The following is a 27,978-nucleotide window of genomic DNA, read 5'->3' as shown; positions in this document are numbered from 1 at the left end:
AGAAGAAGAAACAAGGGAGGGAAAAAGTCGCGGCGGTGGCGGTGGCAGCGGCGGAAGACGCACGGTGCCATGGAAAAGATAATTTAGCCGAATACGGAAAATTATACATTGTCTCCGGCGCCGCCGTCTGCGTCACACTAACACCGACTTTTCTCCGCCGAAATGGAGGATGACGAAGAAAACAAGGTATTTTCTCTTCAACAATATGTCTAGTGATGTTAGATTTTTTCTTTTTACATTTTACCAGGATTTATTTCCAAAGTTATTTATTTATTAGAGTCAAAATCAATATACTGTCCATCAATTCACGGAGGAAAGATGAGCACAAAAAGTAGTTTGGATATCGTTTCACCGCATTATGCCGAAACCGCAGACAGGAGTGAGTGAGAGTTTATTTCAGTCGGCAGAAATAAAAATAGCAATGATATATACTACCCGCGCAAACAGACTTAACGAGAGGAAAAGAAAAATTGGTTCTGCAAAAAATTAAGCACTTCTATGAAATAATAGAGCAGTCACGAATTATGTTAAATAAAAACTTCACAAGACAGCCAAACTTAAATCTTAAATCATACAATAAGAGTTCCCTAAGTGTTCTTTTTGCAATTTGCAACATAAAAGCCGAAAGTTGTCCTCAACCGATTCCACAAGTAAATTTAATAGCATAGTTGAGGGGTTCTTTTTTCTTTTTATGGGGATAAATTTAATTTAATTACATTTATGGGATAAGTGCTGTCTCTTTCGCCAAAAGCCGTGCGGTTGCCATGGCTGTGCTTTTCACGGAAAGGGTCTTCTGCCTGCGCTGACATTTAACTGTGCCAGCTGGAGACAATCCTGTCCGCTTCGCTCCAGCCACCAAACTACTGCCGCATTATTTCACGAAAAACATTTCTTCTCCGCGCGGCGACCCGTCAAATTTGCTGTATAAGCTTTCAAACACGAATTACTGGCATTGTTTGGCCTTTGAAAGGAAAAAATTTGTATTTACTTTCCATTGTGATTATTATATCATATATAAATGCAAAAGTTGCTAGATGATAGTTTAGCATGCAAGCAAAGATAATGTCAAAAGCCGAAACAATCAAAAGGTTCGGTCTCAGCCGATTTGGAACGGAAGAATGATAGGCTTTTTGCTCGTCACGGGAGACGCGCTGGTTGCCTACCTCAACGTAGAATGCGGCACCACCATAAACATCTGTTGCCGAGGCATGAAAAATAAATTGATTTTGTCAGCTGGACGAATATATTATTTTATCTTTTGTGCAAAAAATAATTTTTTACGTATGAGTCGGCTGAAAACTGATTGGAACATTATATTTCGGGTCAGGGATTGTAATTATAGGAGACCAAAGATATAAATATAAACCTGGAATCTGTCAATTTTACCACATTTTTACCGTTGACTGGAATGGGACTCATCATTATATAACGTTAATAAGATTTTAACGTTTCCAGATACCAACAACTTAATTAAAACTTCAAGTTGAAGAGTAAATTGCTTAGTAAAAATATTCTACTAATTTTAGAAAATCAATATCAAACTATGCAATGTTACTGATTGTGAGGAAGAAGGCGGGGCTGCAAGTGGCGTGCACAAAACAATTTTAGACTTTTTTCAGCAGACAAAACAAAAATTTAATTTAAGTAATAATGTGATTAGTTCCACGTCAATTCAGAAAGAGATATTAAATAGCTTGAGAGAATTTTACTTCATTTTACAATTCAAGGTGTTTTCTTTAATGAAAATTCGTAACAATCCACTTCTGCGCTTTATTTCATCCATGACGAATTAACACACAGCGTTCTACGAACAAACTGAAATACCTTCGTGTGTAGTCAAGGTAGATTTCACATTTGAAACGAACAATTTCCTGCTCTGTCAATCGAATTACCGTTTCCAATTATAGTCTCACCAATCACACATATAAACATCTGACACGCTCCGCGAAAATCAATTCTAACTTTTATAGAGTAAACCTCTCTTGCAAAATTTAATGTCTGCCATTGATGTACTTTGATTAATTTTAGTAGCGATAAAAAGATTAGAAACGATAAACCAACTATCAAAATGAAAGGTGTTAGAAAAATGACGGATAACTGGAGTTATTTCTCGTGCAAGTAACAAATATAAAACTTAAACTACGTGTTAATATAAAAATAAAAATAATTAACATATCTCTCAAGGAGACCACGAAGTCCCTTCTAAACCGAAAATATTTGACATGCTCTGCGCATTTGACGTTTATTTGCACTGTGCCCCAAACCTGCAAATTATAGCTATGACTTTTAAGTTATCCGTAGTTTAAGTGAGAATTGGCAGCCCATTTATCGGCAGTAGGGATGGGGGGCGTGCAATTGGTACGCATGCACATGTTCACGTGCCATAGAAGGTGCTTGAGCAAAAGTGCTAAGCTCCAACACCCGCTCAAGGAAATCAATGCGAAATAGTGCCACTTGAGCCACGCTTGCGATGACTGCCGCACAATTCCCACTTTCCCGCACTTGCAACTAACGTGAGTACAAAAAGTTCCTCATTTCCGTATTGCAGTATAATCCCACGGGTATTAGAAACAAATTAAATACAGAAAATTGAATATTTAGAGAGGTAGGGAAATATTTTCACACGAAAAGAGTTGCTGGTCGGTGGAAAGCGTGACCGGACGATTATAGTGTGGAGGATTGCAATTTTGCAGGACAAGCGTCTAGTCACACGGATCCCAATGGCTCCATTCAGCACGCAACTGTCATTTTTTATCATTTAATTCCGACGTTGCACCAGTCTATCTGCATCGCGATGCAAAATGCAAACTCGTACCTTCCGTTGTAATTGCAGTTGCTCTGCACGCGTCAGATTTGCATTGCATGCGATTTGACGATTCACTATTACTGACAGGAAACAGAAATGAAAATTTTATGGACAACTGAAATGGGTCAAATTTTGGAAAAAAACTGCATATATGTTGTATGGAATTCCAATATGTTGGGTTAAAGATGGTTATCGACCAAACAAATGCTTAGCGATGAGTTCAACGAGCGTGGAAATCAATCGCACGTGACGCGAGGTAAAATATCTCACGTCGTAGTAGAGGGGAATCGAAGGAGCAATGCAATTTGAAAATAATTATATAATATTCTGGAGTTGAATCTATCCCAATATAAGAAGCTGAAAATTGCCAAAGTTTAAAATTGAAGATTATATAGGCGTTGATATAAATGCTTAATTATATTTTACATCCATGTTACAATAAATAACTAAATTATACACACAAACACGTGATAGATAGATAAAAATTTTTATTTTCGTTAAATTTACATAGCAAATTTTTGAAATTCGTCAATATGCTGATATTTTTCAGCGTGTCATATCAAAGGTACATGTGAAGTATTCGTGGATATCATAGAATTGATAGTGTGATACAATTGATTTCACTCGTTTTAGGAACTCATCTTTCTCTTGGATCATTTTAAGGGCCAGAGGCAATACATTAATAATACGAGCTAACATAACTTCAGGGTTTTGAGCAGAAATTTTGAGAACGACTGGGGCTATATATAATAGGTCGTTGTCACAGTTGTTTTTATAGTGGTTCCGCGTGAGGCGTTTTGCGTTCGCGGAGCCGTCCACGACTCTTACAAATTTCTCGGGATGGGTCATCACAAATTTAAGACATTCAAATACATACACAGAGAATACACTGTCAAGAACTTTTTGAATAGCGGCTTACACGACTCGAGTGCGGAATTACTGCGCCAGTAGCGCTTGCCCGCCACTGCCTTGATCGCTCGCTTTTGCGCGACAAAAACATTTTGCAAGTGCGGCGTAGAATTAATAAAAGTTAAAATTTTGAAATTGAAGATTTGTTGCGCATTGCAAATTTAGCCAATTCAATACATAGTTCAAAAAAATAAATAATTAGAGTCTAGTCCAACACACATTAAAAATTTCATCAGTGTGCAAAAGTGACTACAATACTATACTATAATAAGAGCTCTACAGGCCAACAATTAAGAACTTTTTGCATTGTTTACTATGTATAGCAAGTAATTCATTGAGTTTATTGTTTGTAAAAAAATGAGATTTTGGATCTTTACAATGTAAAAGCAAGTTGTAGATTGCGATAAGAACAATAGCAAACACACGTAAAAAAACAGATGATTTTTTCATAATTTTTTTAAACAAACTCTTTCAATAAAGTTTGAATAGCAGCTGAATTTTTGATAAGTTGACAGATAATGGCAAAATTCCTAAGATGCTATCGCTAGTTTGTTTAAAATAATAATCTGCTTTTTTATTTTACGTGTGTTCGCTATTTTCCTGATCGCAATCCACAACTAGTTGTTACAGCAATGTGGAATAGTCCAATCGTCAGGACCGTAAAAACAGTTAAATTTCAGATTTTCCCAAATTTCTCGAAAAATTAAACGGTTTGTCTATGATTTTTTCACTCGATTTCGATCCCTCTTGTCGTGATCTATCCAATGGTGTGCAATCTATGAGCTAAATTTCCCTTCTGGCGAAATGAATCACGATTTCCAATAAAGAGACAATGCTCGCCGCTTGATTAGCATGCAAACTCTGGAGCCGATTTTCTAAATAAATTAAACGGCTACTTGGGAAATTTTTCAGCTCTTTCTTAATTATATTAGATCGTATTTCAAGTAAAGGTAAAAAGGAGAGTTCACAAATATTCTATAAAGCTTAATTTTAAAATTAAACAATGTGGTATTGAATGAAGAAAATATAGCTCTTTGCCAACCAAAACGAAAGAGCTATAAGAGCCAGCACGAATTTCGGGGTTTCCAATATATGTATTTGTAGTGGTTGCGGAGCCGAGCTCCCACTCCTTTTTCATTTTTAGTCTAGGGTATTGTTATTCATGAGATTGTTAGAATCTCGTTAATGCAACAGAGAGAGATTTTGAATTTAAATTAGTTTTCGCCGGACACTGAAGCCAACAAGTCGCATCTTAATTGTTCCGAGCGTTTAATTGTGAAGGACCCGGCTCAATCGGGTAAATTCTTTTCTAATTTTAAATTGTTCTTCAAGACAAATCTCTTAAAATTGTCAATTCTAAAGTCGTTTATCAATTCTGTTTAAAGGTCCTTGTATTCTGTTAGAATTAGTCGCCAAGTGACTGACGTATAAAGAGAAGAATTTGTTGAAAATCCCGCAAGGTTTAATTTCCACCTCCTAACTCCAAATATTTAAAAGGATTTAGTGAATTAGGAATAGAGTTTAAAAAGTGTTAAGCTCAAGATTGCACCCAATAAATCCATTTAAAAAAGTACAACTCGTGATATGACTCCCATCAGGCACTTTGGTAACAAATCAACACCTTTCAATGTCTGCGTGACAACAGACGGTTTGAAAAGCCAAATTTTCGGCGCCCATATTTTTGCGTTGAATTAGCACCATATGTGGCAATTCATTTTCATTTGACTTTCCATAAAAGGCTGCAAACGTTAAAGTAAAAAAAACTTCCGAATTTTCCGAACTTTATGGCCAGAGCGAGCGTTCGCACGAAGTGTGCCTGGAACGATGCATGCAAGAGGCAGGGCCGATATCGGGGGCCGCACGATACACAGATTTGTTTGTTCGGAGGCGAGGTGTGTGCGTGGGGCAGCATGATTATTGTTCGTGCAAGCGCATATCACAAGCCTGACACAGCGGCCGCCGCAGAGGCATGAATATTTGATCACACTCGGCGTCGAGATGTTCGTTCACCCGGATGCGGTGCGCCGACACAGTGACGACGAAGATGACACTTGGAGTGCATCCTCGGACCAATCAGATTTACGCGAGGAAGAACCTGACTATGGGGGCAAGCTGCTCAAGGTAGATTCAATTTCGAGTAAAGCTTTTTGATCGAAATGCCGCTATTTTTCTGAAGACAGATTATGGGCCTCTAATTTTTTTATGAAAATGCTGGTTTATTCAGGTCCAAATTTATCGAGAAAGGCTTGCTCCTACTTATGTTAAAGTGAAGCTTTACAGAAAATTTGTGAAAAATCCATTTTACTCCTTTACTTGAAAAACTCTCTGAAAATTAAGAAAAAGCTAACAATTTCACAGGCTGCCGTTAATATTTCTGCTACAAAATTTGCTACCTAACAACCACGATTTATTTCACAATTTAGGGAATTTTTATCAAAATTGGCACAACATTAGATCGATTGCAACGAGAAAGATCGAAATCAAGAAACAACTCATTTAAATTTTCGAGAAAATCTGATATTTAACTGTTCCTCGGTCCTGTTTTCACTATTGCACATTTTAGAGATAAACTGTTCCACAAACGATAAACTGAATGAACTACTTGCTATAGTCAGCCATGCAAAATTTTCTTAATTGTTGGCCTGACGAAAAGCTAAGCACCTCATTCTTTTAAAAATCCCTCACACAAACATTACAGATCATTTATTTGTTCACGATGATGGTGCGATATTTTACATGAAAAGTAAAAAATCTATTTTCTAATATTTGTGTAGAAACTATCAAATGGCTATACTCCACGACGTGTTAACAGGAAAGCAATAAGGAGTGAAAAATCATATAGTTTTTTTTAATTTGAATTTAGTTCCATGTGGGTTTCATTTCTCTAGACTCGTACTTACAAAAGTTAAAACTGCAATAAATATGTATGGTACTAAAACAGTTTCGTTTGTCATTACACCTCATGCGCTACGTTTCGCGTTATTACAACAGCAAATTAAAATCAAAGGAAGTCACGGAAGGCAAAATGCGAAGCAATTTACCAGGAACTGTTGAAATCACATGTGAAATGAAGCAAAAAAGAATCAGAACTTAAACAGGCAGCACAGCAAAAATTGTATGGGCCAAAACTCAAATAATTTCAACCTCCGCGTAAGTTTTCTGAGATAGGCAAATAAATGATTATGTTGCTGAAACGATTATAATGTACATTGACTGTTTTATAATTTTATTAAAAGACTTAAGACCATTTAATTGCATGCAGTGCAGAGGAATGCTTCTTGTATTGGTTACAGTTTTAGGTTGAGATCAAAGCGTCATCTTTGTCACTTTGTAATTTAAGCGTTTTTCCTAGCGCTTCCTACGATATTTTCGCTAGCTTGGAAAACAACATTTAACAAAAATCATGGACCAACAAAGAAATCGCTACCAGAGTGTCCTCATGAACAATTTGTTGCTGTTAAAATTACAGAAAAGGCGCGAAGAGTGCGAGCGGAAGGCTCGTCGCGGTGAGATGGATCCGCGGTTGGAATTCACGTTCCAACTGCTGATTGACGCCACTGGCCTCTCGAGGGGCGACATCATGGATAATGTATTCGAGGGAAACATGGTAAGAAAAAAACTGAATGACTCACCTGTTTGAATGAATTGTTTTCCATATTCACATTCAGCTTGACGAGATCAACCAGCTTTTCCTGCCGCACATGAGAAACACTTTGCTTTGGTTCTATCAGGAAGTGCCACAGGCTGAAACTGTGCCACCTGCAGATCCTGTAAGTTAATTTTTAAAATTGATCATGGCAATCGTTTTTTATAACGAAAATTTAATTCAATTTTCAGAATAAAGCTGGCCCTTCAAGAGCTACGGCCCAAGCCGGACCCTCAACGAGCAAGGGCCACGCGCCAATAGCGGCCGCCCCTGCACCTCCGGCCAAGAAAAAGCTGTTTCTCACCGATGGCTGGAGCGTGCCGCTAACCGGCATTTGCATTTACATGTTTCGACTGAACATTAGCAAGCAGTTGCCTGAAGAAGGGTTTCACAAGGTAACAAAATTACGAGGCTCAAAACGCTGACAATAGATTCGGAAAAAAGGATTTGTACTGTGGCGTGATTGACGTGACACGAGTCGGTTTGGTCACCACTATCGAGAGAATTGTGGAGAACGTCTTCATGGAGGCCCTGGCGCACCCCTCGCCTGATGCGGAGGACGACGAGGCTAATTGTCCTTTAGTGAGGAACCAGTTGTTGCCCAGCTTGAGATCTTTCTGCAGTGCGCTTAGAGGTAATTTTAGAGTTTTGATCCAATTGAAATTGAGCATTTTTACGTAAAATAAGAGATTCATAGGAAATATTTGGTTAACAACCGGTAGAAATTGTTTGTATTATCTAATTTAAGCTTCCAAATGATTCTATGAGATCATATTAAAAATAATATTGCTCTCATAACAAAACGTAAAAAATATTTAATACTTGTTTTAATGTTTGAAGGAAAAATGGTTTGCCGCAAGCAATTTTTATGTCCAGTTTTGTCGGTGCAAAAATACACCATGCCAAACTACTCTAATCAACCGCAAAATGGTTCCTATTATACTTTTGGCTTTATTAGTTTGCGAGGAAGTGTGCCAGCAGAAGAACGTGTTTGAGGATGAGATCAACATACTTGCGAATGTCCAAAGTCCAGACGACGCAAGGGAATATGCAAAAAGTGTCGAGAACATGACCCTGCTCGAGGAGCGCTTAAAAACTTGGATGAAGAGGGTCCATGAGGTGAACTTCCCCAGCCCATTAACAACTTTTAACTAACAAAAGTTTTTTTTCCATTAGGTCGTAATGGAGAGTCAGCAGCTCAGAAGGGAAAACGACTCGACAGGTCCACAAGATGAGTTAGAATACTGGAAACGTCGTGGTGCTCAGTTTTCGCAGATCGTTACGCACTTGCAAAGCCACGAGGTAATCAAAATTAAAATTTTTCAGTTAGCATTCTCTAAATAAGAGATAGAAATTATTGATAAAAATGGAATTTGAAATGGTACTATAAATATTCAATTATATGAATTGCATTTTTAATTATCAATTTGTGAGTAAAGATATTACGATTTGATTCGGTAAACAAACATGCTGTTAAAAATACCCTACACGTTATTTGTGCAGTCCAAAAATATCGCTTTCTGTGGCTGTACAAAGCTCACAAGCGGTAGTGGGTGAAGCTTTTCGTTTCTCACTACAGTGCAAGCTGACGAAAAGCCGTTTGCTTGGGAATGACGGACAGGTGCAACAATTTGCATCGCGTGGGCGTTGCTCAGGAGAAATTTTCGAGCCATGTAATAATAATAATTTCGTGCAAGGCACCGCCATTCACTTTGCGGCACGCGCGCGCCTCCCTTGCGCCGCTGCGACTTCCGACAAATCTCAGCGTGCGGTGTGTTTACCAATTTATTTTGGTTCACTGCGAAAACTATTTGCTTGCTAACGATTAAGAGCACTTGACCAGAGTTTCAATGTTTGTTTAAACAACGCCGATTGGCTCTTCAAAAGTTATTTGTCGTGCTAAATCCAAGACGAGCGCTTGTCAGGGAAGTTTTTAGATAATACGCGTTGCGGGTCTGAATCGCTTTGTGTACAAGCAGTGCACGCAATTTTAAGTGACTGAACTACGTGATTTGACGTTGGCTGCAAACTGAATAAATATTTCCAATTTAAGGTGCAAATGACTCTGATGTGTCTCCAACTAAACTACTCTAAAACAATAAAAGCATGGCGCGAGCTGGACAAGAAAATCACATTCTGTTACAACGAAGCTCGCGACAACGCCAAATTCATCCAGTCCATGGAAAAAGTGTGCCACTCACTTTACCTGCACGACCCGGTGCAAATGAAAGAATCGATTTTGAACCTGATTCAAACCGTCCGGCTCATACACAGCGTTTCTAAGTTCTACAACACAACCGAACGAACCTCTTCTTTGATGGTCAAGGTATACATTTGGGATATTTCCTAGCATTTTTCTCTGAAACCTAGTTTTAGATCACGAATCAAATGATCGAGACGTGCAAGTTATACATCACTTGCCGTGGCAAGGAAACCATTTGGTCGCAACCTGAGGCGGAGGTGAAGGAAAAACTGCAGCACTGCATCAATCTGAACCAGGTGTACCATTCTACGTACTTGACGGTGAAAAATCAGCCGTTTTTGCCTGGAGCCACGCCATTTGGCTTTTCTGAAAACTACGTTTTCGGCAAATTTGACACCTTTTGCGAAAGGCTGAGCAGGATAATTACCCTGTTTGATCTGGTGAACGACTACTCCCAGCTGTTTGAACGTAGAATGGAAGGTGAGAGTTTTTAGAAACGAATTCAATTAATCTAGAGCTAATTTTGCTTTCTAGGATTACTTCTTGGCGAAGGTTAACTTCATTTTAGTTATTGTGACGCTCCAAAAATGATGGATAATGTTCTAGCGCTTGACGAGGCAATGAGAAACTTTGACACAGCTAAAGGGGGAATAATGAACAAAGAGTACAACTATTTGGACCACAGAAATAAGGAATTTGACGAGGATTACGACTCCTTTATGACCAATATTGAAGCTCTTAAAACGGGCATTGGCAATATAATCGAAAGGAATTACGACACAGTTTGGGAATCGCCTCAAGCAATCAAATTCTTAGAACGATTTGAAAAGGCAATTTATTGAGATCGCGACGTGCAATCCTCAGCTTATTAAAAAATGTATGTGTAGGTCATCGAGAAAATACCTCTCGCCAAAATGGATGAGAAGTACGATCGTGTTTTGAGGTTTTGCGACCGCGAGGTGGACAGAATTCACAAACTGTTTCGCAAACTGAAATCTGACCCTCCCCTGCCACGCTATTTTCCTCCTTTGGCAGGTGCGAGTGTCCGAACCTAATGCAAACTGCACTATACTTTATAACCCAAATTACAGGCCGCATAAAGTGGGTGCGATGCTTACAGTACCACCTACAGGACCTAGTCAACAGCATTTCAAGCCACCACGTTTTACAAAGGTTGCCAGCCACAACTGAATTGATTGAGAAATACAACAACGTTAATGCCCACTTGAAAGCGTTTGAAGCAGATGTGATAAAAACTTGGACAAGTCAAACAGTAAATAATTATATTTCGTATTTTTTTTTGTAATCACCTTGAATTGTTTCTACTGGCAGATTCGCCCAGTAGACGAAGGTTTGCGTCAAAAGCTACTGGCATTTGACAAGGAGACGGGAAAGGTAGAAGTTAATCTCGACTTCCGCTTGATGGTTTTGATAAGGGAGGCTGACTGCATGGCTAAAATGAGCATTGAAGTCCCTATCATTGCAATGACGCTTCTAACGAAGAGGAGCTATTTTACGACGATAAACGACTGTCTCGAAGTTGTTTTTATGAATGCAAATCTTTCAAAAATAAATTAATTTCTCGTTCGTCTCTAGTTGCTGCTGAAACGGTTTGTGCAAGCCGTTCAAGCAGTTAAGCCGGACGTGCGGCCATTATTCTTGCCGCACATGATGCGAATGGCCAGAATGCTTTCGCCAGGGTTCCACACAATTTCCTGGTCTGACCCTGCTTGGGAGGACTTTTACTTGAAAACCCTTCAAGCAGTCAAAAGTTTTGAGGTTCTTACAACCAGGTTAATATTGAAGGGATTTTACTGAGGCATCGTGCAAAAACGAGCATTTTTCAGGGTTCATGATATCTACTCGAACAGGATTTTGTCGGTGCTATCGTCGATGCAAAGGGTCAAGATGCACGCGCTTCCTAGCAGCGGAAAGCCGTGGAGCGTAGAAGAATTCACGGACAGAAATGAGTTCACTTGCTGCAGAGCGGCCACAGTAAGAGGAAAAAATTATTTAGTGATAAAAAAACATAGAGCTCGAATAAAATAAATAAATTAAATCTCTACATGATGGTACTATCTTACAGGAGTTGCACAGGAAGAGCTTAATGGTGGAGGAGGCTGTAGAGGAAATTTTGGATTTAGTGAAGAAAGCGGCGCCAGCTTTTAAAACAACGACAACCGAACTAGATGAATTTGACACCCTCATGGAAGAAGGTTAGCAAGAATATTCTGTTGTAGTTAGTTGGTTCATGAACAATATTAACTATCACTATTTTACACGCGATGAATTGTATTAATTGAGATTGAGCACCCATCAGCAAAAAGCGAGGAGGCAGAGCGAGACGAGGGTGCTGTGGATGGGACTGCTGGAGGGACGTCTGCAAACAGTGCAGCTTCACCGCAGCAGGACTGGAGCATCGTGTCCGAGTGTTTCGACCAGCCACACATCGTCATGAAAAGCGGCACCCTGTCCAAGGCACTGCAGGACGTGGTGCGCAACGCCGTGAGTGAAATGCGCCGCTACTACAGCCGCAAGGTGATCGACGTGCTCATAAAAGTGACAAAAATGTCATTGGACTCACTTAGGCGAAGGTTTATCAACGACCAGGAGACAGGTTCTTTTGAAAATATTTTGAACAGACGCTGTGTAACAATTTTCTTTTCTTATTGTTAGCATCAAAGTCATCCCCAAATCCAGTTTTCATAATTTACATCTCGCTCGTAATCCCCAACGTAGCGATAAAACCGAATTTGGACGAAATCCAGGAAGCTCTTACGAATGCTGGTCGTAATATTACAAACGTGGCTAAAGGAGTTGGCCTGTGGACGGGCGGCAAATTTCAGCAGGTGAAGAATGTTGAGCTGCATTTAGGAACAGACGCCAATTTAAATGCACGCGCTGGCACTGTTGTAGCGATTCTTGAGATGTTCACCATTTGCATTGTGTCATTTAGTTTCAAAATTAAGTTTATTCACTGTCAAAATATAAAGATCGTTGAGCTGCACTTATTTTAATTTTATTTCTTTTCCACATACACACACACAGTTCAGTCCGCTTTTTTTAAAAACACTGACATGCATTTGGAGGATCTAAATAATATATGAAGTTGATTAATACAATTAAACCTGCTTTGTAAAATTGTTACAACGACAGTAAGTTAATTTTTAGCGATGCCAATGATTATTACTGGTTTGGTTTTCCTCTTTTATTTTTCAGAAAATAAAATATATTTTTATGTACTACGTTTTTAGCTCTTAACAAATTTTAGCGTACAATTAGTATGCTGAATTTCACCTAATTAATTCACATATTTCATCACAAATCAACACAAAAATAAATAAAACATTTTTACCGTGGAAATATAAATAAACGAAAATAGAAAAAAAATGCAATGCCCACACTAAATAATAGCAAAGTTTTTATGATAACCTTAACATAAATAATTGGTGTATTTTGATTAATTAATCTCTTGTTGGTCTTTACATTTCAACTATAACGGACGACTCGACATGTAAATAACATGGTTTTTCTCTTTTTTTCTCTCTCTTCCTCCTCTATCTCCGCTTCTGTGTGAATGTTGAATGAACGGTCGAGTGTAGAAGCAAGTGTGGCGCAAACTGGCCATGCGACCTCCGGGCGCTTTAAGTGACCTGGTTTCACAAATCGAACAGGGCACGCAGCAGCGAAACAAAAAAGACGACCCCAAGAAACGCCGCCGCCGCATTTACAAAGTGGCCTCCGAGGAAAAGCTCAATTTTCCGCATCAGCAGAAAAACTTTTTCAGCTTTATAATCGAGAACAAGGAGGTGATGAAAATGCTCACTATGCTGTCCACCTGTACCATGGACATCAAAGCTGTATAAATCGCGTTAAATGGGTTGAATGTTTCATAAAAAGACCAATTAGGAATTCACGTCTTATTTGGAGCGATGGAAGCCGTACAAGACCCTTTGGAAAAGCGACCAAGACCGAAAAGATATGCTCCAGGCCGGGCTGCAAGATTTCGTGAACCTCCTTCGCTACCACGGCGAACTTGAGGCAGAGCTCAACGTCGAGTCAGACATGCATTACTTTGGACAAAGCGTCGTGGTTTCAGCTGGTAGTTTTTTATGATCAAACTTCTCATCTTGCATTTTAAATGAGCCAATAAATGTTACAGAAAAACTAAAATTTGGACTGCTGACGGAGATAAAAGCGTGCACGTATAGAATTGGTCAAGCACTGCGCAAAAAGTACAAAAGGGAAATGGATTATGTGTACGCGGTGGTTAGCGAAATGGACAGGAAGTTGGACAGGCCGATCAGAGATCTGGACGATGTGCGTGTCATTATGGACACTTTGAAGAAAATTCGAGACCAAGAAGTAGACATGGAGCTCAGAATTGATCCGATCGAGGTGAGTTAAGCAACCTCAGCAAATTCTCAAATGGAAAATAAATAATTTATTGCTAAAAAAGACGATATTATTAATCGTTCTTTGATGAAAGAAAAATTAACCAATTTTCGTTATAACATAGGAAGCGTTTAATGTTATATCTCGATATGAAATCCCTGTGGACCGAGAAGAGTTGGACCAGATAGACAACCTGCGTTATACCTGGCAACGTCTCGTAAAACGGGCCCTCGACGTTCACTGCTTGCTGCTGAATATGCAGCCGCGGTTTGAAGAAGACCTGCGAAAGAACCTTCAAAGATTCCGCTTGGACAACATCCAGTATTGCCACGAGTATCGCACTTCTGGACCAATGATGCCAGGTCTTACGCCTAGAGAAGCTTCAGATAAACTGATTGTGTTCCAGGTAACGATATGGTTTTGTTTTTAGGCCAAGCTTTTGACATAAATTTTTAGAATCGCTTCGATGGAATGTGGAGGAAACTACAGACGTACCAAAGTGGAGAGGAGCTTTTCGGGCTGCCCCAAACGGAGTATCCTGAGCTAGCTCAGATCAGAAAGGAGTTGAACCTTCTGCAGAAATTATACAAGCTGTACAACGATGTGATTGACCGAGTCAGCAGCTACTACGATATTCCTTGGGGCGACGTCAACATAGAGGAAATCAACAATGAGCTTATGGAATTCCAAAATAGGCAAACCTTTTAAAATGTTCTCAAAGACGTTTATTAAACCCACCAAGCGCAGGTGTCGTAAATTGCCGAAAGGATTGAAAGAGTGGCCTGCTTTCCACGCTTTAAAGAAAACCATCGACGATTTCAACGATATGTGTCCTCTATTGGAGTTAATGGCCAACAAGGCGATGAAGCCAAGGCATTGGCAAAGAATCATGGACTCCACCAAGCACAATTTCGAGTTGGACAGCGAAGGATTCTGCTTGAAGCACATTTTGGAGGCACCTTTGCTTGAGTGCAAGGAGGATATTGAAGTCTGTTTTTACAAATTTTAAATATTTGAAATAACTGTAGCAAATTTTAAGGACATATGTATTTCCGCCATGAAAGAAAAGGACATTGAAGCCAAACTGCGACAAGTGACTAATGAATGGTCTATTCACGAGCTCACTTTCATGACGTTCAATAACCGAGGCGAACTTTTGCTTCGAGGCGACACAACTGCTGAGACTATTGGACAGCTTGAGGACAGTCTTATGGTCCTTGGATCACTCTTGTCCAACAGGTGAGCGACATACTGCGATTGATAGAAATTGTGTGACGTCTATCTTAATTATTATAGATACAATGCACCATTCAAAAAGCAAATTCAGCAGTGGGTGTCGGATCTGTCAAACACAAACGAGATTCTAGAACGCTGGCTCTTGGTGCAAAACATGTGGGTTTACTTGGAAGCCGTTTTTGTGGGTGGAGACATCGCCAAACAACTTCCAAAAGAGGCTAAGCGTTTCAGTAAAATCGACAAGTCGTGGCAAAAAATAATGCAAAGGGCGCACGAGACACCGGGGGTAGTGGCCTGCTGCGTGGGCGATGACATGCTCAAGCAACTTTTGCCGCACTTGCAGGAGCAACTTGAACTTTGCCAGAAGTCGCTTAGCGGGTTTGTTTGTTTGTTTGTTTTTCATAGAAAAAAGGGGTGAATGCGAAAAATTAACATTTCCAGGTATTTGGAGAAGAAGAGGATGATGTTCCCGCGCTTCTTCTTCGTGTCTGATCCAGCTCTGTTGGAAATCCTGGGCCAGGCCTCCGACTCCCACACAATTCAAAACCATCTGCTTTCGATTTTCGATAACACGCGATATGTCAGATTCCACGACATTGAATATAATAAAATTCTTGCCATTGTGTCTTCTGAAGGGGAAACCATTCAGGTGCTTTGAAAGATTACTGTCCAAATCAGAAAATAAGAAAAATATTCCAGCTGGAGAAGGCAGTTCGAGCTGAGGGTAGTGTAGAAACGTGGTTGACGGCCCTGCTTCAGACATCGCAAGCTTCCTTGCATTCAATCATTCGTTCGAGCCACACAATGATCAACGATGCCAACTTCAACTTGCTCGCTTTTCTGGACAAAATGCCAGCGCAGGTGAAAGACAAATTCCTAAATATTTAATTCAATTTAAATATATCCCCTTTGCAGATTGGTTTACTTGGTATCCAAATGATTTGGACTCGCGACTCAGAAGCAGCTTTAATGCAAGCCAGAGCAGACAAGAAGGTCATGGGCGAAACGAATAACAGATTTTTGGAACTTCTGAATACATTGATCGACCAGACCACCAGAGATTTGACGCGAATTGAGAGAATAAAATTCGAAACTCTCATCACTATCCACGTCCACCAGAGAGACATTTTCGATATTATGGTATAACTTGAATAATAAACTTTATAAAATAATTTTAAAATTTTTAATTAGTGTCGCATCAACGTGAGACACGTGAACGATTTTGAGTGGCTGAAGCAATGCAGATTTTATTTCAAAGAGGATATAGACAAAACTCTAATTCTGATCACTGATGTCAACTTTACTTATCAAAACGAGTACCTTGGATGCACAGACAGACTTGTGATCACACCTCTAACGGACAGGCAACAAACAATAATTCCAAGTCAACGATCTAAATAATCAATGAGTTATAATACATGCAGGTGCTACATAACGTTGGCACAGGCCCTGGCGATGAGTATGGGCGGCGCTCCTTGTGGCCCCGCGGGCACAGGCAAAACCGAAACCGTCAAGGACATGGGCAAGACGCTTGCCAAATACGTGGTCGTTTTCAACTGCTCCGACCAAATGGATTACCGCGGCTTAGGCCGCATTTATAAGGGACTGGCGCAATCGGGCTCATGGGGCTGCTTCGACGAATTTAATCGAATAGAGCTACCCGTGCTGTCGGTAGCTGCACAGCAAATTGCCGTCGTTTTGGGCGCAAAGAAGGAAAAGAAGAAGCAGTTTGTTTTCACGGACGGAGACACGATTACGCTTTGTCCAGAGTTCGGAATTTTCATCACCATGGTAAGGAGTGGCTGCATTTTTTGGAAATTTGTTCTAAAATTGTTTATTTTACAGAACCCTGGGTATGCGGGGCGTAAGGAATTGCCAGAAAATTTGAAAATCCAGTTTCGCACGGTAGCCATGATGGTGCCTGATCGGCAGATTATTATTCGTGTGAAGCTGGCAAGTTGCGGCTTTTTGGAAAATATTACTCTGGCTAGAAAGTTCTATACGTTATATAAATTGTGCGAGGAGCAGCTTACAAAACAAGTAAATACTAACTGATCGAGAATTCGTCTACAGAGAAAAACATTATTTCAGGTCCATTATGATTTTGGTTTGCGAAATATCCTCTCAGTGTTGCGTACGCTTGGAGCTGCAAAAAGGGTAAATTTGAAAGACACGGAGAGCATGATAGTCATGAGAGTGCTCAGAGACATGAATCTTTCAAAACTGATAGGTAAATCAAACAGTCGAAAATAATTTAATTCATTAATAAATCTCAAATTTCTAGACGAGGACGAGCCACTATTTATGTCACTTGTTTCTGACTTATTTCCAAACCAAAATCTCGAGAAAACGGGTTATCCTGAGCTGGAGACGGCCATTCAACAACAAGTTGAAGAAGCGGGACTTGTTTACCATCCTCCTTGGGTACTTAAGCTCATTCAGGTTATTATATTATCCCTGAAACGACAAACCAATAAATTTTTCACAAACAATTACAGCTATACGAAACACAAAGGGTCCGACACGGAATTATGACCTTGGGCCCAACTGGCGCCGGCAAAACGACGTGCATCCAGACCCTGATGAAGTCCCTAACTGCGATGGGCCAAACCCACCGAGAAATGCGCATGAACCCGAAGGCCATAACGGCGTCTCAGATGTTCGGGCGGCTGGATGTGGCCACAAACGACTGGACGGACGGAATCTTCTCCGCTCTGTGGAGGAAAACCCTCAAGACGAAGAAGGGCGAACACGTATGGCTGGTGCTCGACGGGCCTGTGGACAGTATTTGGATCGAGAATCTCAACTCGGTGCTTGACGACAACAAAACGCTCACGCTTGCAAACGGTGATCGGCTTTCGATGGCCCCGACGTGCAAGATTATTTTTGAACCTGAAAATATCGACAATGCATCGCCGGCAACTGTTTCTCGAAATGGAATGGTGCGATACAAAATGATTATAATGTATTGTAACTTGGTAATTTCGTGGCATTTATCTACCTATCAACTTTGAATTATAAAAACTGGATCAAAGTTTCATTGCAAAAGCACTACTATTAATTAAAGGGTGTTTAAGGCCACTAACTTGAGTTTTGCATGTTATGCACCTTGCCACACATGAGGATGCGGCAGGTTGCATAGCTTACAAACTATAAAAAATTCCTTAAAAATAGGTTTACATGAGCTCAAGTGGTCTGGATTGGAAGCCAGTATTGCAAATGTGGCTTCAGAAGCAGAACGCCCGCGAGGTGAAAATATTCCAAGAGCTCTTTGACTCTTCATTTGCCACTATATATTCTTGGATGAGCCAAAATTTGGCACCGAAGATGAAAGTTTTGCAATGCAATATCATTCAACAAGTAACTTATAAAATTTTTAAGTATTCATTTTCATTAATTTCAATCTGCTATAGATGTTAGATATCTTAGAAGGACTAGTGCCCAAAGAACAGGAAAAATCAGAAGAAGAGAATTTTGAGGAGCCGCCAACTCCAGATACAGCCAAAAAACCAGCTGACGGAACTCAAATTCCAAGTAAATCACAATGAATGAATTAAAATGAAAATAAAATTCATTCTTACAGCAATTGAAGTCGAGGCTGAGGACGATGACGAGCAGGACAAAGTAAAGATCTCCACTCAGCTGACGAATAAGCACTTGCAAAGATTTTACGTTTTTGCGCTTGTCTGGGGTATGGGAGGCTTGTTAGACACCGCCGACCGCCAGCTCTTTGACACTTTCATAAGGGAAAAACTGTCGTTGGACCTGCCTCACAAGAAGTCAGACAAGGGAGCCACTGTCTTTGATTACGTAGTCAGTCAATCGGGTAAACTGAGGAAATAGGAAAACGAAAAATAATGTACTGAACTGATTTAAAATAGGTGAATGGGAGCACTGGAACTCTCTATTAGTCCCATACGTGTACCCTGAAAACAGCACGCCTGACTACAGCTCCATTTTAGTGCCTATCATCGAAAACGTGCGAATGGATTATTTGATCGATGTAATTGCTAAGCAGGGGAAGGTAACTATCGCAATTAAATAAAAAATTAAACTTCTTATATTTTTCAAACAGGCGATTATGTTGATTGGCGAGCAAGGCTCTGCGAAAACGGTCATGATGAAATCTTATATGAAAAAGGCCAATGCGGACACGCACCTGAGCAGAATTTTTAATTTCTCCTCTGCAACTACTCCTCAGCAATTCCAAGTAAACGCACGGTTGAATTTTAATTTTAAATATCTAAAAATTCTTTGACATTAGAAAACCATTGAAAGCTACGTTGAAAAGCGAATGGGTAACACTTATGGCCCGCCTGGCGGGAGAAGGATGTTGGTTTTCATTGACGACATCAACATGCCGCATATAAATGAATGGGGCGATCAAGTTACAAATGAAATTGTGCGCCAATTGATGGAAATGGGAGGCTTTTACAGTCTTGACAAGCCTGGAGATTTCACTCACATAGTAGATATGCAATTTGTGGCAGCTATGTGTCAACCAGGTGGATTTATTGATTCGATAGGCCTATTTTGTTACTAAAAATTATCACAAGGTGGAGGAAGAAATGATATCCCATCACGGCTAAAACGCAAATTCTGCATTTTTAATTGCACGTTGCCAACAGACGAGTCGATAGACCGCATTTTCTCCGTGATTGGAGAGGGCCACTACAACGTAAAACGAGGTTTCGTGCCAGATGTTCGAAATCTGGTGAAAAAACTGGTGCCGCTGACCAGAGTGCTTTGGCAGCACACGAGAGTATTGTGGAAATTAAATTTAGCAGCGGTCACGGTGATGTAATTTTGTTTCCAGGCTAATTTACTGCCGACTCCGGCGAAATTCCACTACGTTTTCAGCTTGCGCGATTTGTCGCGAATTTGGCAAGGAATGGTCGGCACTTTGAGCACTGTCATTGAAAATGAGCGAGTTCTCGTTTCCCTCTGGAAACACGAGTGCGTTCGCGTCTTCTCGGACAGGTTTGACATGGCAGAAATGTTTTAGCTGAAATGTTTTACATATCGTGGTTAGATTTGTATCCGAGGAAGACAAGGAGTGGTTCAATGTGAAGCTAGTTGAGCTAGTTGGCAAACATTTGGGAGAAAATTACAAGAAAATGGCTGAGCCTGAGGAGGTGTTTGTCGACTTCATGAGGCAAATCAATTAATTTTTAACATAAATTTAACAAAGTTAATTAAATAATGCTAAATTAGGGATGCGCCTGAACCAACCGGAGAAGAGGGAGAGGACGCAGATATGGAACTGCCCAAGGTTTATGAGCCAGTTAATGGCTACGATGAACTCAAGGAGAGATTGGAAATGTTTCTTTCGCAATACAATGAGATGCAAAGAGGCGCTGGAATGGATCTCGTCTTTTTCCCTGACGCTATGCTCCACTTAGTCAAAGTAACTTAATTAAAAATAATATTTTGCCACTTCAAATCTTTGGCGTTTTTAGATATCAAGAGTAATAAGGCATCCAAGAGGAAATGTTATGCTAATTGGCGTGGGAGGCTCAGGCAAACAGTCTCTGACAAAGCTGGCTTCCTTCATTGCTGGCTACAAAACTTTCCAGATAACCCTTACTAGGTGAACGGCCAAAGATCTTGACGATCGTAATTACAATTTGAATCATCAGGTCATACAACATAGCAAACTTCCTCGAGGACTTGAAATTCCTCTACCGGACTTGCGGCGTCCAAGGCAAAGGAACGACCTTCCTATTCACAGATTTAGATATTAAGGAGGAAGGTTTCTTGGAGTACTTGAACAACATTCTATCATCCGGCGTTATTTCGAATCTTTTTACTCGAGACGAGCAGCAAGAAATCATTTCTGAACTGACGCCAATAATGAAGAGGGAATTCCCGAAAATTACTCCAACCGCTGAGTTGGTAATGGAATACTTTTTATCGCGCGTCTGCCAGAATTTACACGTGGTCTTTTGTTTTTCACCGGTAAGTTTTTGCAAATTCAATACTTAACAGCGCATCAATTTTTCATAAAACAGGTTGGCGAGAAATTCAGAAACCGCGTGTTGAAATTTCCTGCATTGGTGTCTGGCTGCACGGTGGACTGGTTCCAGCCGTGGCCAAGAGACGCTTTGGTTGAAGTAGCCAAACACTTTATTCAGGACTTCGAGATTGCCTGTACCAACAAGGTGAAAATGGAGTTGGTCGAAGCGCTCGGCTCGATTCAAGACATCGTGTCCAATATGTCGGCGGAATACTTCCAAAGGTAAAAACTGTGACCCTTTCGGGTTAATCAATGCAACTTGCTAATGTTTTTCTTAAAAAAAAAATCAGATTCCGACGAGCGACACACGTAACTCCAAAGTCTTACCTGAATTTCATCGGTGGCTACAAAAACATCTACCAGAGCAAGCAACAGGAACTTGGGCAGGGTGCTGAGCGAATGGACACCGGTCTCGCAAAGTTAAAGGACGCGTCCAAGTCGGTGGAGATTCTGAAACAGGAGTTAGCTATTATGGAAAAGGACTTGGCTTTGGCCTCTGAAAAGGCTGAAAAGGTTCTGAGCGAAGTGACGGAGCGAGCCATGCAGGCTGAGCAGTTCAAAAATCAAGTGCAGAAGGTGAAGGAAAAGGCCGAGGCTCTGGTCGAGAATATTGCTCAGGAAAAAGCGATTGCTGAGGAAAAACTCGAGGCGGCCAAACCAGCGCTTGAGGAGGCGGAGGCGGCACTTAACACTATTAAACCTGCTCATATCGGTTAATATTGACTTTTCTTATTCCTTTTATTGATGAATAATTATGTTTTTTTAAATAATATATAAAGCCCTAGCTTAAAAAATCAATTTGTATCCAGCGAATTAGTACAGTCGTTAAAAAACTCAATTTTTTTAATACAAAACTGGCATATTTTCTATCAAACTTGATCAATGACTTGGATTTAATATTTTAGCTACGATTCGAAAGCTTGGACGGCCACCTCATCTAATTATGCGAATCATGGACTGTGTGCTGATACTGTTTCAACGAAAGTTGCACGCAGTCATCGGAGATACGGCCGCACCTTGCCCCAAGCCTTCATGGGCCGAGTCACTCAAGGTCAATTCACTGTTCATTGTTGATTACGTATAATTAATTTTTGTGCATGCCACAGATGATGGCGAGCACTACCTTTTTGCTTCAGCTGCAAAATTACCCAAAAGATATTATCAACGATGAGATGATCGAGCTGCTGCACCCCTACTTTGAAATGGAGGATTATAATATGGAAACAGCCAAAAGGGTGTGCGGAGACGTGGCCGGATTGTTGTCTTGGACAAAAGCAATGTCGTGCTTCCACTCGGTCAATAAAGAAGTCCTGCCTCTCAAAGTAATTAAAAAATATGTTCAAATAAAAAGCCATTAGTCGACAATTTCTAAATTGCGGAAATTAAATTTAAGGCTAACTTGGCAATGCAAGAGGCACGTTTAAAAGTGGCCATGGATGATTTGGCGAAGGCAGAACGTGAACTTGAGGAGCGTGAAGCGGCTCTTTGCCAGGTGAAGGCGCAATACGATGCGGCTGTGTCTGAAAAGCAGCGTCTGACGGACGCAGCCACCGTCTGCTTGAGGAAAATGCAGGCGGCCAGTGCTCTGATCAACGGTCTTGGTGGCGAAAAAATTCGGTGGACCCAACAGAGCAAAGATTACAAAGAACAACTTGGAAGGAAAGCCAAATTTAGATTTAAATGTGCCGTTCTAATTAAAGTTATATTTTTAAATGTTCAGGTTGGTTGGAGATGTGGTTATTGCTACAGGATTTCTGTCGTATTGCGGCCCTTACAACCAATCTTTCCGAGCGAGTCTTGTCAACGGTTGGATGGAAATTTTGAGGGACAAGCAAATACCTTTCACCCAAAACCTGAACATCATCAACATGCTCATCGAAAACTCAACAGTACTATTTGCCAATTTCCCGATAATTATTTAAAAAAAATATAATTTTACAGATTTCTGAGTGGACACTGCAAGGTCTGCCAAATGACGACCTTTCAGTGCAAAATGCCCTGATTGTAACCAAGTCCAGTTCATATCCTCTGCTGGTCGACCCGCAAAACCAGGGAAAAATGTGGATAAAGAACAAGGAGGGTGGTAACGACCTTCAGATCACATCGCTGAACCACAAATATTTCCGCACCCACTTGGAGGATAGCTTGTCTCTAGGGAGGCCTTTATTAATAGAGGACGTCGGGGAAGAGCTTGATCCAGTCATCGATAATGTGCTCGAGAAGAATTTTATTAAGTCTGGCTCAATAGAAAAAGTACTGAAAATTAATGATAATATATGTTAAAGATCAAATACTGATGCGCCAAATTTCAGGTTATTGTGGGCGACAAGGAGTGTGATGTGATGCCAGGATTCATGCTATACATCACTACGAAATTGCCCAATCCGGCATATTCCCCTGAAATAAGTGCTAAGACGTCTATAATTGATTTCACAGTCACCATGCAAGGCTTGGAGGACCAACTTTTGGGTATTGGCACTGCAAAATACATTAATTATACTGACGTATTTTAAAATTAAATTTCAGGACGTGTTATTTTAATGGAAAAGTCAGAGTTAGAAGCAGAAAGAGTTGCCTTGTTTGAGTCGGTGGTGCAAAATCAAAGGAGAATGAAAGAGTTGGAGGCCAATTTGCTAGAGCGTTTAACGTCAACCCAAGTAATTAAAAAGTTTTATCCCTACGTTTGTTTTCTAAAATTTATATATAATGTAGGGTTCCCTTGTGGACGATGAAGCATTGATCCAAGTTCTGCAAACGACGAAAACAACGGCTGAGGAGGTGAACCAAAAGCTGAAAGTATCAGCGCAGACGGAAAAGAAAATCACAGTGGCGCGAGAAGAATTTCGGGCAGTGGCTGCGAGAGGGTCAATTTTATATTTCCTAATTGTGGAAATGAGCAATGTCAACACTATGTACCAAAATTCCCTGAAACAATTCCTGATTACATTCGACAACTCCATTACCAAGTTAGTAATAAGGGGAAGACTGAAACAATTTTTAAACAAAATTAATTTTTAGGTCTAAAAAGAGTGCGATTACCGAAGAGCGAATCAACAACATTTTGCGCTACTTGACTTTCGAAGTTTGGAAATTCACGCAAAGATCACTTTATGAAAAGCACAAGGCCCTGTTTACACTGATGTTGGCCATGAAAATAGATCTGTCAATGGGGAAAATAAGTCACGATGAATTCATGGCATTTATCAAAGGTATACTGCTGAATTAAATTAAACTTGGCAGATTTTAAGCCTCTGCCTCGCAGGCGGCGCTTCATTGGACTTGAATGCTGTTACTCCAAAACCGTTCAGGTGGATTTTGGATATAACCTGGCTGAATCTAGTGGAGATCAGCAAACTTCCCACCTTTGATGACGTCCTCCAAAGAGTATGCGGTCATGAATAATGTGTGTCTATGATGGGAAAAAATGAGCAATTATTTTAGATTCAAAATAACGAAAAAGAGTGGAAGACTTGGTACGAAAAAGAGAGACCCGAAGAGGAAGAAATTCCGTGCGGATATCAAAAGTCGCTAGACGTGTTTAGGAGACTGCTCTTAATTCGATCGTGGAGCCCTGACAGAACTTTATCACAAGCACGACAATACGTCATGCGTACGAGACTAAAATATAAAAATACATATTTTTTTAATATTTTGCGCTCAGAATCACTAGGGCCTGAATATGGCGAAGCATGTATTTTGGACCTTGATGCCACCTGGGAGGAATCTGAGCCTCGGACGCCATTGATTTGCATGCTCTCTATCGGTTCAGATCCATCACCCCAAATCGCAGCCTTGGCAAAGCAAAGAGACATAAGTTCGATAGGAAAATGATCGATTATAGGAATTTTCAATCTGAACTAATTTTTGCAGAAATTCGTTCCGTGTCAATGGGTCAAGGGCAAGAACTGCACGCTAGGAAACTGATACAGGAGTCAATGATCCACGGAGGTTGGGTGCTGATGCAGAATATCCACCTTTCACTACCGTTCTGCAGCGAGATCATGGATTTCCTGGTCGAAACAGACGTAATTCACGACTCCTTCCGACTTTGGATGACAACGGAGGTGCATACACAATTCCCTATTGGGTTGTTGCAGGTAAACAGGCGCAAAAATTTACAATCGCAAAAATTTTACTCCCCAAACTACTGAAATTATAAGTTCGATTGTATTTTAATTATCAATTCAATATTAACCAAGTGAAGAAACATTAATCAATATTTTCTAATGTATTTTTTAATTACAGATGGCCATTAAGTTCACGAACGAGCCACCGCAAGGGATTAGAGCCAGTTTAAAGCGGACTTATCAGAACATAACACAAGTACATACATATTTCACAATGGCGCACATTATATTGATGCCTCAAATGATCTTGTGTTTTAAAGTTCATTTTTACGGTTTTTGAACTGTCCAAACGTTATCTGATAATTTGTTTACTGCTTGGTAACAAAACCGGAGTGCAAGGCTATGATCTGCTTAGCATCATAAAATGATTAATTAATATTTTCATACTAATAAATAATTTGACCTCTTCGAGTATTTACAGACACGCCGCTTTAAGCGTCTGCTTTTTTGTCAGACTATATACTATCTTCGTATACCATCTTCCGCGTTCATGTTTGGCGAGTTGCATATTTCAGAAATTTGCAGGCGCTCACAGAATGCAGACACACGCATTAATGTTCCAATTTTCAATTAAAGTGCACAGCACCAATTAAATGCATAATTTTATTTTTATTACACTTGCTACTTTTTGTCAGCGTGTTATTCAGACGAGTTAAATCGCGTTATTTTTTTCTCAAGCTCATTACTCTTGATAACCTACGCCGACTTTCAAATGACTTTGTGTACATCACGTCAATTTATCTCGCGAGACGTTAAGTGTACTTTGGATCGTCAAATCGCAAATGCGCCGACCACGTGTAGCATTAAATACAAATTTGATCGATTTCATAAAAAATCTCTAATTTTCAGGATTCTCTTGATTATTCCTCCCAATCGCAATGGCCTCCACTACTGTATGCGGTAGCCTTCCTGCATACTGTGGTCCAGGAAAGAAGAAAATTTGGGCCATTAGGCTGGAATATTCCATACGAGTTTAATCAAGCTGACTTTGCGGCCAGCGTACAATTCATCCAAAACCACCTTGATGACATGGACCCCAAAAAGGTTTATAAAAATAAAGATTGCAAATTTGTTCAAAATTTTAAGAAATACATAAGTAAACCAACTATTGTTAGGAAGCGTAAAAAAATTAACTATAATTAAATTATAATATTGCTGCACTGTTAATTTTGAAATGTAAATTCACAATATTTATTGCACGATAAATGCAGGAAGACCACATTTTATTTGTTTGAAATTACAGGGAATATCGTGGCCCACGGTGTGCTACATGCTTGGCGAAGTCCAATACGGCGGCCGGGTAACTGACGACTTCGACAAGCGCCTATTGCTTACTTTCACACACGTGTGGTTTTGCGACGTGCTTTTGAGGCCAGGATTCGAATTTTACAAAAACTACAAGGTTCCGGTGACTCGAAATTTGCAAGGTTACGTAGACTACATCAACAGCCTGCCGGCCACGGACACGCCAGAGGTTTTCGGCCTCCATCCTAATGCAGATATAACGTATGTTTCAACTGCAGTTCATGAGACAAAAAGCGGCAACTAAAAGGAACCGTATAGCTATCAGATAAACACCGCCAAAGGGATTTTGGACACAATTTTGAGCGTGCAGCCAAAGGAAGGTGGTAGCCAAGGAGGAGAGACAAGGGAGAGCATTGTCTACCGTCTCGCAGAGGACATGCTCGAAAAGCTGCCTAAACCATATAACAATTTTGAGGTACAGCAAAAATTCAAAATTCCGCCCATTCGTTAAAAAAAATATTCAACAGGTTCGCGAGGCATTGAACCGAATGGGCGCCCTGCTCCCCATGAATATTTTCCTCAGACAAGAAATAGATAGAATTCAAAGAGTAATAAGAGAGGTCCACACTACTTTGTGCGATCTGAAACTAGCAATAGACGGAACAATTATTATGAGCTCGGCACTAAAGGAGTCACTGGATGCCATGTACGACGCACGAATACCTGCTCGCTGGCAAAAGGTAAGATTCAAAGTTCCCTGGCTTAAACTATTAACTAATTGAAATAAAGATGTCGTGGGAGTCAACGACTCTCGGATTCTGGTTCACCGAGCTGTTAGAGAGAGACTTCCAGTTCCGCAAGTGGATCGCTAATGGAAGACCTCACGTGTTTTGGATGACAGGATTTTTCAATCCACAGGGATTTCTGACTGCAATGAGACAAGTACGGATTGCTTCCATTTAACTGAATTTTTCTAACTATAAAATTACGAATCAATTCACTAGGAAGTAACGCGCGCTCACAAGGGCTGGGCACTCGATTCTGTTGTGCTTCAAAACCTCATAACCCGCTATTCAAGAGAGGAACTGCACGAAGGTCCTCCTGAGGGAGTCTACGTTTACGGTCTTTTCCTTGAAGGAGCCAGTCTGGACAGAAAAACTTGCAAGTTAATCGAGAGCAAGCCCAAAGTATTGTACGAGCAAATGCCTGTCATCTACATATACGCCATAAACACAACGGCGGGCAAAGACCCAAGGCTGTATGAGTGCCCAATTTACAAGAAGCCTTGTCGTACAGACCAAAAGTACGTGGGCTCGGTCGACTTCGAGACGGACAATAACCCAAGGCACTGGACACTTAGAGGAGTAGCCCTATTATGCGACATAAAATAAAAAT

General features: G+C 40.4%; 1 protein-coding gene across 1 annotated transcript; it reads left to right on the top strand.

Moving 5' to 3' along the window:
- The first annotated feature begins 20 nt into the window (after window positions 1-20).
- On the top strand, window positions 21-27,974 carry Dhc1 (Dynein heavy chain 1). The gene is made up of 70 exons (XM_065475646.1): window positions 21-186; window positions 7,185-7,322; window positions 7,384-7,485; window positions 7,553-7,756; window positions 7,806-7,995; window positions 8,320-8,480; window positions 8,538-8,663; window positions 9,415-9,687; window positions 9,738-10,044; window positions 10,099-10,116; window positions 10,171-10,394; window positions 10,452-10,599; window positions 10,656-10,837; window positions 10,897-11,103; window positions 11,161-11,357; window positions 11,412-11,559; window positions 11,651-11,780; window positions 11,885-12,181; window positions 12,241-12,413; window positions 13,167-13,424; window positions 13,474-13,666; window positions 13,727-13,962; window positions 14,084-14,365; window positions 14,416-14,654; window positions 14,707-14,947; window positions 14,999-15,198; window positions 15,256-15,573; window positions 15,637-15,844; window positions 15,895-16,056; window positions 16,111-16,335; window positions 16,387-16,559; window positions 16,620-16,986; window positions 17,041-17,235; window positions 17,287-17,425; window positions 17,480-17,637; window positions 17,694-18,137; window positions 18,370-18,555; window positions 18,609-18,729; window positions 18,779-19,021; window positions 19,077-19,219; window positions 19,271-19,405; window positions 19,460-19,700; window positions 19,752-19,957; window positions 20,012-20,175; window positions 20,228-20,350; window positions 20,410-20,602; window positions 20,655-20,785; window positions 20,835-21,153; window positions 21,207-21,433; window positions 21,502-21,923; window positions 22,117-22,262; window positions 22,318-22,533; window positions 22,605-22,867; window positions 22,929-23,100; window positions 23,153-23,464; window positions 23,524-23,680; window positions 23,738-23,868; window positions 23,924-24,177; window positions 24,230-24,420; window positions 24,474-24,595; window positions 24,653-24,821; window positions 24,873-25,025; window positions 25,082-25,308; window positions 25,457-25,534; window positions 26,188-26,382; window positions 26,582-26,844; window positions 26,902-27,058; window positions 27,111-27,323; window positions 27,373-27,525; window positions 27,588-27,974. Exons 1-70 carry the CDS (start codon window positions 163-165, stop codon window positions 27,972-27,974), a joined length of 14,100 nt encoding a protein of 4,699 aa, XP_065331718.1. The 5' UTR covers window positions 21-162.
- The last annotated feature ends 4 nt before the right edge of the window (window positions 27,975-27,978 follow it).

The sequence above is a fragment of the Cloeon dipterum genome, chromosome 1, assembly GCF_949628265.1.
Source record: "Cloeon dipterum chromosome 1, ieCloDipt1.1, whole genome shotgun sequence".
In the NCBI taxonomy this organism is placed as follows: domain Eukaryota; kingdom Metazoa; phylum Arthropoda; class Insecta; order Ephemeroptera; family Baetidae; genus Cloeon; species Cloeon dipterum.
This window is presented reverse-complemented; position numbering and strand designations above follow the sequence as displayed.

Bases quoted from the DNA above. Each gene is read 5' to 3' on its own strand.
- Dhc1 (XM_065475646.1), top strand. From the start codon at position 163: ATGGAGGATGACGAAGAAAACAAG. The intron at 19,220-19,270 runs GTAACTATCGCA...TTTTTCAAACAG, and splicing joins TAATTGCTAAGCAGGGGAAG to GCGATTATGTTGATTGGCGA. The intron at 27,324-27,372 runs GTAAGATTCAAA...ATTGAAATAAAG, and splicing joins TACCTGCTCGCTGGCAAAAG to ATGTCGTGGGAGTCAACGAC.